Below are 12076 nucleotides of genomic sequence, written 5' to 3' on the forward strand. Positions count from 1 at the left end.
CGCACATCCGGCATCGCAAGCGATGCCGGCCTGTGTGACACCTCCTAGCGACGCAGTATCATTCACAAATCGTGAGTCGTGTACTCGACGCTAGGTTTCATAAAATTGTTTATGAAACTTGGCGCCGGTTGTTCATCGTTTCCGTGGCAGCACTCGTCACTCCGTGTGACACCACGGGAACGATGAACCTCGCTTACCTGCATCCCGCGGCACCCGCCGGCCTTATGTGGAAGGAAGGAGGTGGGCAGGATGTTTACATCCCGCTCATCTCCGCCCCTCCGCTTCTATTGGCTGGCGGCCGTGTGACGTCACTGTGATGCCGAACATCCCTCCCACTCCAGGAAATGAATGTTCGCCGCCGTCAGCGACGTCTCACAGGAGGTAAGTACGTGTGATGGCGGGTTAACGACTTTGTGCGCCACGGGCAATCAATTGCCCGTGACGCACAAATGACGGGGGTGGGTACGATCGATCGTGAAATTGCACGATCGGTCGTCCCGTGTAAAGCATCCTTAAGTCCTGACAGACCAGGATAGAAGAGAGCCGTCCCCATCATGGCTGATCGCTAATCCCTGGGGTTGGGAGACGGACCCCTGAAGGACTATATGAATCTGCCCGACAGAATGAAGATGAGAGAGGGGATGAGGGGCTCGGAAGCCCGAGTACCAGGGATGTGGCTGGCAAATTTAATGGAACTCTGCTTGCTAACGTCAACGGCCTCAGTAAAGTTCTAGAATGGACCATGGGAAGGTTATGTGTAATGAAGATGTTGTCCCCTGTAACTGTTGAAGGATGTGCCCGTCGCTGGCGTGATCAGAAGTTGTATGTGAAACTGTTCAGTAAAGAGAAGTTTATGGTTATGAAGGATACAGACTCTGTGTGGTGTTTGGGAACACTGAGGCCTGCTACAGTTGGCAGCTGTGAGAGGGCCCAGAAGGAAGAACTTGTCCTGTGCTTACAGCCTGAAAGAGTGTGACCCGCACTACAAGTCCCAGCACCCCTTCCCCTGTAGTGGAACGGAGGCGGCAGTGCAAAGTGGTGATCTAGTCCCTGCCACGGCTGCCCCTGCACCCCGCCATCCCTTTTACATTGCAATAAAAACCCGGACTAGCAGAGAAGGTTCAGGCCAGGTGTGACCTCCTTCCCTAGTGCTCACCAGTGTAAGGCTGTGTGCACACATTGTGGTTTTTCCATGTTTTTTGATGCATTTTTTTCTTACAGATATTCACAAATCTGAAAGGATATCCTAATGCCAGCAAAGTCAATGAGAAGCCTAAGGTGTCGTGCACACGTGCAGGATTTTTTCCTTGCAAATCTGGTTGCAGAAAAACCTGCAGCGTGTCAATTCTTTCTGCATTTTCTCCATTTAAGTAGTGAAAACCCCCATCCAAAAACACATGAAAAAAATGAAAAAAAAATCCGCACTAAATTGCATAAGAAACGTGCCTTTTTGCAGCTGCAGTTTTCCTTCCAGGAGATGTAGATTTGGTTGCAGAATGTGTGCAATAAATCCCCCGTCACTCCCGCTCTGATGCTCCTGTGATATTTGTCAGTCTCAGTTTACATTGACTGGAAGAACATCGGCCGAGAAGTGATCACCTGCAGCGCTCATGGTCGGATCTGAGGAGCCGCATCAATTAGTTATTTATCTGCTCAATAGAAGAGGGAAGACGACATCTGCACTTTTATATTTTCACAAATTAGTTCCCCTTATTAACTTCAGTTAATTTTTGAGTTTTTCCCTTTTGTTCATTTTCTCATCATCTCATCCTCATTACAATAACGAATCTTCTATTGTTTTTTTCTAAATAGATTTTTCCTGATTGACCCAAGAAAGATGAATAAGGACAAAGACCAAATTATGGAGAAGATATTAAACCTGAGTCTGGAGATAATCTTCCATCTTACTGGAGAGGTGAGAGGCTCTGATGTCATGACATTACATCATTATCTATGGCCCCGTAACCCGCCTGCCATCCATCCCTACCCCATCACCGGGCCCCGGGACAACCAACCCCCTACCCACGGAGGGGAGAACTAACATCCAGGCTGCTCCCTGTCATCGCTCCCGGGATCCCCCGTCCAGAGCAGCGATGGTGTCACCAATATCACCACAACCGTGGGTGGCGTCACGGACAATAACCAAATCCCCACCATCCAATCCCCACCCTTTTCACTCACGGGCGAGGAGCGCCGCTCGAGTCCCCGGGATCCGGCCCACCGCTCGAGCCACCACCGAGCAGCAGCAGCTGCAGCAGCCGCGGCCGGACCCGAGCAGTGGGAGAGCGCAGCGTCCCCTCCTCCGCCTGCGACAATGTCATCACATTACATCATTATCTATGGCAATAACAGAGGATATGACTGGGGAGGTGAGAGGTTCTGATGTCATCACATTACATCATTATCTATGGGAATAACAGAGGATATGACCAGGGAGGTGATGTCTGTAGTGATATTATTAATGTCTCCACACTCAGGATTACACAGTAGTGAAGACCTCTAGTGATCGCTGTCAGGCCCCTGTGTCTGAAGGACGGGGCGGAACCCTGAGCCCAATCCCGGGGCCTCCACCTCACCCCCGGATACATGAGGACATCAGTGACCAGAAGATTCTAGAACTGACCAACAAGATGATGGAGCTGCTGACTGGAGAGGTGACACTGCTGGGAATGCTGGGATATTATACAGGATGGCACTGGAGGATTCTGGGTGATGACGGTATCATTGTGTTGTCAGGTTCCTATAAGGTGTCAGGACGTCACCGTCTATTTCTCCATGGAGGAGTGGAAGTATCTAGAAGGACACAAGGACCGGTACAAGGAGGTGATGATGGAGGAGCCCCAGCCCCGCACATCACCAGGTAATAGACAGGACTGAATACACCCGGCCTATAATTATCTGTATGTAATAATGATGTCCGTCCTGTCTGTGTCTCCTGCAGGTCTCTCCAGTACGAGGACGACCCCAGAGAGATGTCCCGCTCCTCCTCCTCCTCCACAGGATCCTCAGGTAGATGGAGATCTCCCCTATGAGGTGTAGACGGCTGTGACCTCCTTGTGTTCAGTCTTGTTTTCTCCTCCAGTATACTTGTGTAATGAGAGCGGTGGAGACGGCAGGATCACAGCTGACCACAGACCTCACATGTCCGGATCTTATCTCCATTATTCCCGGGGACTTTTACAATATTTTGTTTTGCAGCTTTTGGATCTGGATAAAGATCTGAACAATATTAATTCTCCAGAGAGAAATGTGAGGGGCGATCAGCGGAGTAACGAGGAGATTCCTACAGATCACCGCCCCGGTGAGTACAGACCACCCAATAACGCACACAAGTCACACATTCCTATTTTCCGCTCTTTGCTGTGTCAGTTTCTCCAGCGGTATATTAACCCTTCATGTACAATACACATGAAATGTGAATGAATCTGTGATCCCGGTGCAGGGGATAACACGGGATGTGCAGTTATGTTATAGAGGAGAAATACAGCTGGACATGAATTCTGCCGATGTGAGCGAGGACGCGCTCCAGCTCTTTCCTATTATCCGCTGTCAGGGCTGATGAGGGGTTTCTCCAGTTTAGGGACTAAGAATCCATTATCTCCTATTACACTCATGTCAGTGTGTGACAGACACAGAACATGGAGACATAAACCCAAATAATAGGAGACGATAGAGATTACTGAGACAGAGATGGCAGAGCGTTATCACATAACAAATATCATGGTTACATGAAAGACGAGTGTCACCTCTTATACAGTGGGTACGGAAAGTATTCAGACCCCTTTAAATTTTTAACTCTGTTTCATTGCATTTCATTTCATTTCATTTTGTCTCATTAATGTACACTCTACACCCCATCTTGACAGAAATGTAGATATTTCTGCAAATTTTTTAAACAAGAAAAACTGAAATATCACATGGTCATAAGTATTCAGCCCCTTTGCTCAGTATGGAGTAGAAGCCCCTTTTGAGCTTTAGGACAGCCATGAGTCTTCTTGGGAATGATGTAACAAGTTTTTCACCCCTGGATTTGGGGATCCTCTTCCATTCTTCCTTGCACATCCTCTCCAGTTCCATCAGGTTGGTGGATGCCATTTTCAGGTCTCTCCAGAGATGCTCAATTGGGTTTAGGTCAGGGCTTTGGCTGGGCCGGTCAAGAATGGTCACAGTTTTTCTGCAGCCACTCCTTTGTTATTTTAGCTGTGTGCTTAGGGTCATTGTTGTGTGGGAAGGTGAACCTTTGGCCAAGTCTGAGGTCCAGAGCACTCTGGAAGAGGTTTTCTTCCAGGATATCTCTGTAGTTGGCCGCATTCATTCTTCAATTGCAACCAGTCGCCCTGTCCCTGCCCACTTAGCATGATGCTGCCACCACCATGGTTCACTGTTGGGATTTTACTGGCCAGGTGGTGAGCAGTGCCTGGTTTCCTCCACACATACCGCTTAGAATTATCACCAAAAAGTTCTATCTTCATCTTATCAGACCAGAGAATCTTTTTTCTCATAGTCTGGGAGTCCTTCATGTGTGTGTTTTTTTTTTTTGCAAACTTTATGTGGGCTTTCATATTTTTTACACTGAGGAGAGGCTTCCGTCGGGCCACTCTGCCATAAAGAAAAAACAAAAAGCCAGCACCAAATGTGCACTCCAGCACTAAAAATTCCAAACTGTACTTATTATAAAATTTTTTGATTTTTGGCAAAAATTTGCAATTTCTTGAGCTACCTCGCCACGTCACGGCAAATATCATTTGAGGCAGTCCTACACTAAAATATTTTTATAAAATGTGCCATACGGCCTCACATATGAATAGTAGAACTGCTCTTAGCAGCACTCACCTGGTCTATTTCAATCCCGTACCCATGACTGAGTCATGGCTGTGGGCGGGACAGGTCCAAGCAAATGCTGCATGAAGTAAAAAGCCTGTGGACAAGGCCTGATGACTGAATGTGTACAGTCACCAACCGCCAAAATCTAAACAGGTGGAATACATCCCAAATTGGGTAGCCTAGCAAGGTGGAGTTCAACCACCGACCAATTCAATGAAGAAAAAACAAAAAGCCAGCACCAAATGTGCATTCCAGCACTAAAAATTCCAAACTGTACTTATTATAAAATTTTGAGATTTTTGGCAAAAAATTGCAATTTCTTGAGCTACCCCGCCACGTCACGGCAAATCTCATTTGAGGCAGTCCTACACTAAAATATTTTTATAAAATGTGCCATACGGCCTCACATATGAATAGCAGAACTGCTCTTAGCAGCACTCACCTGGTCTATTTCAATCCCGTACCCATGACTGAGTCATGGCTGTGGGCGGGACATAAAGGCCCGACTGGTGGAGGGCTGCAGTGATAGTTTACTTTGTGTAAATTTCTCCCATCTCTCTACTGCTTCTCTGGAGCTCAGCCACAGTGATCTTGGGGTTCTTCTTTACCTCTCTCACCAAAGCTCATTTCCCTCGATTGCTCAGTTTGGCTGGATGGCCAGGTCTAGGAAGAGTTCTGGAGGTCCCAACCTTCGTCCATTTAAGGATTATGGAGGCCACTGTGCTCTTAAGGCTATGTGCGCACTAGAGCTTTTTACCTGCGGATTTACCCGCGGATTTGCCCCGGAAATTTCTTGAGAAATGTCTGCAATCTTTGTGCAGACATTTCCCATGAAATTCAATGAGAAAAAAAAATAGCTGTGCGCACTGTGCGGATTTTTCTCAAGAAAATTTCTTGAGAAAATTTTCTCGAGAAACTTTCTTGAGAAAATGTGCATGTCCATTAATTTCCGCAGGTACCTGCGGTATTCCGGGGGTATTCCGCAGGTAGCAATGATGTGCGGTATACCACCGGAATAGCCGCGAATTACCTGCGGGAATGCACATCGCTGCCTGCGGTTTTGCAGGAAGCGATGTCATTATGCCAGGAAGCGGAGCAGAGTAAACACAGACGTCACACTCCCTGGACGCCGCACAGAAGCACTTCCGTGCGACCTCCAGGTGCCTGTGCAGTCTGTGTCCTGCTCCGGCCTCGCGGCTGCCTGCACTGCAGGGTGTCAGTGTCTGCCCGCAGTGTCAGCAGACACTGACATCCTGCAGTGCTGGGAGCCGCGGGGATGACGATCGCTGCTGTCAGGAGGTGAGATCATTACCTGCTGTGACGATCTCCTGCCTCCTGACATCACCGCTGTCACTGCTGTCTATGCCCGTCTCGCGAGCGGCCCGAGACTGTCACTAGCGGTGACGTCACGGGCTCTCGCGAGACTTCTGACAACGCGGCGGGCATAGAAGTCAGTGACAGCGCTGACGTCAGCAGTACAGGAGATGATCACAGAAGGTAATGATCTCATCTATGCTCCTGATGGCAGCGCTCGTCATCCCCTGCAGTGACCTGAGCTGACCTATTGATGTTAGCTCAGGTCACTGCATTGCTCTCCCAGCCAATGGGGAACATTCTGTTCTTCATTGACTGGGACAGCGACTATGGTATGGATCGCCGTGCCCCCCCCCTTATTGGATTACGCCGGACATGGAATTGATTGTGCTCTTTTCAATAAATTGGTTAAAGAGGGAATGTTTTGGGGAGTGTTTTTTCAAATAAAACTTTTTTTGTTGTCTATTTTTTAATTATTACTGACTGGGTTGGTGATGTCGGGTATCTGATAGACGCCTGACCTCACCAACCCCAGGGCTTGATGCCAGGTGACATTACACATCTGGCATCAACCCCATATATTACCCCGTTTGCCAACGCACCAGGGCGCTGGATGAGCTGGGGCAAAGCGCCAGGATTGGCACGTCTAATGGATGCGCCACTTCTGGGGCGGCTGCGGCCTGCTATTTTTAGGCTGGGGAGTGTCCAATAACAGTGGACCTCCCTAGTCTGAGAATATCAGACCCCAGCTGTCCGCTTTACCTTGGCTGGTGATCCAATATGGGGGGGACCGCACGTTTTTTGTTTTAAATTATTTATATAATTTAAAATAACAGCGTGGGGTGCCCACTGTTTTGGATTATCAGCCAAGGTGAAGCTGCCAGCGGTGGTCTGCAGGCTGCAGCCGTCTGCTTTACCCTAGCTGGCTACAAAAAATGGGGGGACCTCACGTCGTTTTTTTTTAATTATTTATTTATTTTATGGCTAAATACAAGGCTAAGCACCCTTTAGTGCCACATGAAAGTCACTAAAGGGTGCCAGCTTAGAAAATGCAGGGAGGTGGAACATTATATAGGTTTTTCTCATCTATCTATCTATCTATCTATCTATCTATCCATCTATCCCTCTATCTATCTATCTATTCATCTATTCATCTATCTATCTATCCCTCTATCTATCCATCTATTCATCTATTCATCTATCCATCTTTCCCTCTATCCATTATCTGTCTATCGATTATCTTTATTATTTATTGCAGGGACAAACCTGCGGTAAATCCGCGGTAAATCCGCGGCAAATCCGCGGCAAAACCGCATGCGGATTTGGTGCGGATTTTTTCCGCAGGTCCGGAAATCTTTCACTGGCAGAAGTTTCTCAAGAAATTTTCTTGAGAAACTTCACATTTCTAGTGCGCACATAGCCTAAGAGTTTTGAGTACTGCAGAAATTCTTTTGTAACCTTGTCCAGATCTGTGCCTTGCCACAATTCTGTCTCTGATCTCCTTGGGCAGTTCCTGTGACCTCATGTTTCTCATTTGGTTTGACATGCACTGTGAATAGTGAGGTCTTAGGCTACTTTCACACTGCATTTTGCCTTACGTCTAGTGGTCCTGTCGGGGCATCCATCCGAACTTCCCCTCCCCCACCCCACAAAGCGTGTTTTGGATGCATGCTCTGACAGGGCCACTGACTGTAATGGAGCAGACTCCGTTAGCAAGTGCTCTGTTTTGTACCATTTTCGGGCACAAACGTTTTCTGCAGGCGGACACTCGAATGTTGTCGACTATGTTTTGGTGTCCGCCTGCAGAAAACGTACAGTATATGCCCGAAAATGGTGCAAAACAGAGCACACGCTAATGGAGTCTGCTCCATTACAGTCAGTGGCCCTGTCAGCGCATGGGTCCGAAACACGCTTTGCGGGGTGGGGGAGGGGCGGTTCCGACGGATGCCCCGACGGGATCACTAAACGTAAGGCAAAATGCAGTGTGAAAGGGGCCTTATATAGACAGGTGGGCACCTTTCCAAATCAGTCCCTATCAGTTTAATTAAACACAGCTGGATTCCAATGAAGGAGTAGAACCATCTCAAGGAGGATCACAAGGAAATGGACAGCATGTGACTTAAGGGTACTTTACATGCTGCGATATCGCTAACAATTTATCGTCAGGGTTACGGTGTTTGTGACGCACATCCGGCGCCGTTAGCGACATCGCAGTGTGTAACACGTACGAGCGACCGTAAACGATCGCAAAAGAGACAAAAAACGTTGGTTTTGGAGAGGTCGTCCTAAAACCAAAAATCGTTGTCTCGTACGTAGCGATGTTGTTCCTCGTTCCTGCGGCATCACACATCGCTATGTGTGACACTGCAGAAGAGAGGAATATCTCCTTACCTGCCTCCACCGGCAATGCGGAAGGAAGGAGGTGGGCGGGATGTTACGTCCCGCTCATCTCCGCCCCTCCGCTTCTATTGGCCGGCCACTTAGTGACGTCGCTATGACGCCGAATGCACCTCCCCTTTGAGGGAGGCATTGTTCGGCCGTCACAGCGACATCGCTACACAGGTATGTGCGTGTGACGCTGCCGTAGCGATAATGTTCGCTACGGCAGCGATCACCAAATGTCGCTCGAGTGACGGGGGCGGGTGCTATCGCGCTCGACATCGCTAGCAAACACTAGTGATGTCGCAGTGTGTAAAGTACCCTTTATATATGAGTGTCTGAGGAAAAGGTGTGAATACTTATGACCATGTGATATTTCAGTTTTTCTTGTTTAAAAAATTTGCAAAAATTTTTACATTTCTGTTTTTTTTCTATCAAAATGGGGGATGGGGCGCAGAGTGTACATTAATGAGAAACCAATTAACTTTTTTGAATTTACCAAATGGTTGCAATGAAACAAAGAGGGAAAAATTCAAAGGGGTCTGAATACTTTCCGTACCCACTGTATATAACCCATTGTGTCCTGATAGGATGTCCGAGGTCCATGAAATTAATCCTGATATTGGGGGTGGGATTCTTGAGCGATTCTTCTACTGACGTCATTTCATCAGTGAATGTGCAGGATACGAGTCTAATAATAGGAGAAAGTATTTCTAGATTCTGATTTTCTTCTAGGAGAGAAAATGTTCAGATTTATTTTCTTTTTAATCACAAGATGCTGAAATGTAACAAATCTCTCCTTGGTTGCTCATTTCTGTTGCTGACTTTTCCATCTTATAGAGGATTTATAGAAGGAAAGGGGCTGCAGAGCGGTATTCTGTAAGAATTGATTGCTCCTGCAGTGGCTCGCCTCCTCTTTTTGCAGAGTCCGGATCATCCCGCTCTGCAGCCCCTTTCCTTCCATGATCAGCTCCCTGCCTTGGGAGGTCGGTGCAGTGGCTTCTGGAGGATTTTCCTGGGCTGTTTCAAGTGATGTACCGGCTAGCACAACTTGCTGCGGTGAGCACTGTAGACAATATTTTGGTTGCTGTGCTCGGCCGACTCACACATGGAACGCTGTCCTCTGTCCTTCTCTTTGTATAGAGTATTTAACACACTTACTTTTATGCCATCATAAAGTATAATTCCTCTTATGTCGCCTTATATAAGGCAGCCATGGACACTGTGCTTATGGTATCAGGTATGACATTCAGGATATAATCAATATTAATAACTTATTTTCTATGTGATTTATGTTTAGAATTGTAGTAGAGTCGTCTTGGTAATAAGACCATCACTATCTGGGCTGCATAACGCTACTGCAGTCAGGGGCCTGACCTTACCTGTGGAAACCTTGTTTTAATGTTATTGTGTTTAAAATTTACCAAATCTGTTTTATTCATTTGACAGAAGATGTTGGCATTATACAGAATACATATGAAGAGCAAGTCATTATCACATATATACCTTCAGGCCTTCACATCCAAGATCCATCATCTGATGCTTCTAAGCAATCTCCTGATTCATCGCAGAATGTTCATCAAAATAAAAGTGACATGTGGGCTGTTCAACAACAAAGAACTCATACTTGGGAGAAGCCGCATTCATGTTCAGAATGTGAGAGATGTTTTATTTGTAAATCACAGCTTGATGAGCATATAAAAACTCACACGGGGGAGAAGCCATTTTCGTGTTCAGAATGTGGGAAATGTTTTATTCAGAAATTAAAGCTTGTTGAACATATAAGAACTCACACAGGGGAGAAGCCATTTTCATGTTCAGATTGTGGGAAATGTTTTATTCGGAAAGCACACCTTGATCGGCATATAAAAACTCACACGGGGGAGAAGCCATTTTCATGTTCAGAATGTGGGAAATGTTTTATTCAGAAAACACACCTTGATGTGCATATAAAAACTCACACAGGGGAGAAGCCATTCTCATGTTCAGAATGTGGGAAATGTTTTTTCCAGAAATCATTGCTTGATCTGCATATCAAAATTCACACGGGGGAGAAACCATTTTCATGTTCAGTTTGTGAGAAATGTTTTATTAGGAGATCACAGCTTGATGAGCACATACAAACTCATACGGGGGAGAAGCCATTTTCATGTTCAGAATGTGGGAAATGCTTTATTCGGAAATCACACCTTGTTCTTCATATAAAAACTCACACAGGGGAGAAGCCATTCTCATGTTCAGAATGTGGGAAATGTTTTATTATGAAATCACAACTAGATGTGCATGTAAAAACTCACACGGGGGAGAAGCCATTTTCATGTCCAGATTGTGGGAAATGTTTTCTTCAGAAATCACAGCTTGATTTGCATATAAATACACACACGGGGGAGAAGCCATACTCATGTTCATATTGTGGGCAATGTTATAATCAGAAAGCATATCTTCTTGCACATGTAAGAATTCACACAGGGGAGAAGCCATTTTCATGTTCAGATTGTGAGAAATGTTTTATTTGGAAATCACAACTTAAGGTGCATTTAAAAACTCACACAGGGGAGAAGCCATTTTCGTGTTCAGAATGTGGGAAATGTTTTATTCGGAAATCAAAGCTTGTTGAACATATAAGAAGTCACACAGGGGAGAAGCCATTTTCATGTTCAGATTGTGGGAAATGTTATATTCGGAAGTCACACCTTAAGGAGCATTTAAAAACGCACACAAGGGAGAAGCCATTTTCTTGTTCAGAATGTGGGAAAAGCTTTGCTTACAAATCTGCTTTTGTTAAACACATGAGCATTCACACAAGATAGAAGACATTTTTATGTATAGAATGTGGGAAATGTAATAGTAGTGGATAAACTCTTACTGAACATCGAACGCACACGGGAAGAAGCCATATTCATGTCCAGAATGTGGGAAATGTTTTACTCAGAATTGAAATCTTGTCAGACATCAAAGAATTCATACAGTAGGGGAGAAGCCATTTTTATGTTCTGTATGTGGAAAGTGTTATCAGGAAAAGTCACAGCTGATTGCCCAGCAAAAACTCATAAAAAACATGTCCATAACAAATCTATTTAGACACAATAGTACTCGCACACAAGGAAGCAGACATTTCTATAATGTATTTTAGTCAAATCCGCCCCCCGAAGGACGACATCTACAAGGAGACTGTATGTTCTGCCCGTCATTCCTCACACACTCCAAATACTGATAAGTGATGCTTATGGTGAGCCCCAATGGGGACAGTGGTGATACTGTCTGTAAAGCTGAAAAATTAATGGCGCTAATATAAGTGAGTAAAATAAATAAATTGAGTTATATACCTTAAGAATCCTGTTTCACTGCAAAATGCATTTCATATTCTTAATGTAAATTATTTATATTGAAATCTGGGATTTTACAATGCTATTGAGGCCTTTTGGCCCATTCATCGCGGCAGTCTTGTTGTAATTTTGTTGCAAATCCGCCACATTGGAGGTTTTCGAACATGAACTGCCTTTTTAAGGTAAATGCATGCCACAGCATATCACTCAGATTAAGGTTAGGGCTTTGACCA

At 45.7% G+C, this 12076-nt stretch overlaps 1 protein-coding gene across 1 annotated transcript in view; it reads left to right on the forward strand.

Moving 5' to 3' along the window:
- The window catches only part of LOC142258625 (uncharacterized), a 193017-nt gene extending 181188 nt beyond the window's left edge, over positions 1-11829 (forward strand). The window contains exons 8-11 of the mRNA XM_075331290.1: positions 2737-2860; positions 2942-3009; positions 3199-3301; positions 9967-11829. Coding sequence (XP_075187405.1) covers positions 2737-2860; positions 2942-3009; positions 3199-3301; positions 9967-11327 — 1656 coding nt within the window. The 3' untranslated portion in view covers positions 11328-11829. The remainder of the gene's footprint in view (positions 1-2736; positions 2861-2941; positions 3010-3198; positions 3302-9966) is intronic.
- The last annotated feature ends 247 nt before the right edge of the window (positions 11830-12076 follow it).

Source organism: Anomaloglossus baeobatrachus, chromosome 1 (assembly GCF_048569485.1).
Source record: "Anomaloglossus baeobatrachus isolate aAnoBae1 chromosome 1, aAnoBae1.hap1, whole genome shotgun sequence".
Classification (NCBI taxonomy): domain Eukaryota; kingdom Metazoa; phylum Chordata; class Amphibia; order Anura; family Aromobatidae; genus Anomaloglossus; species Anomaloglossus baeobatrachus.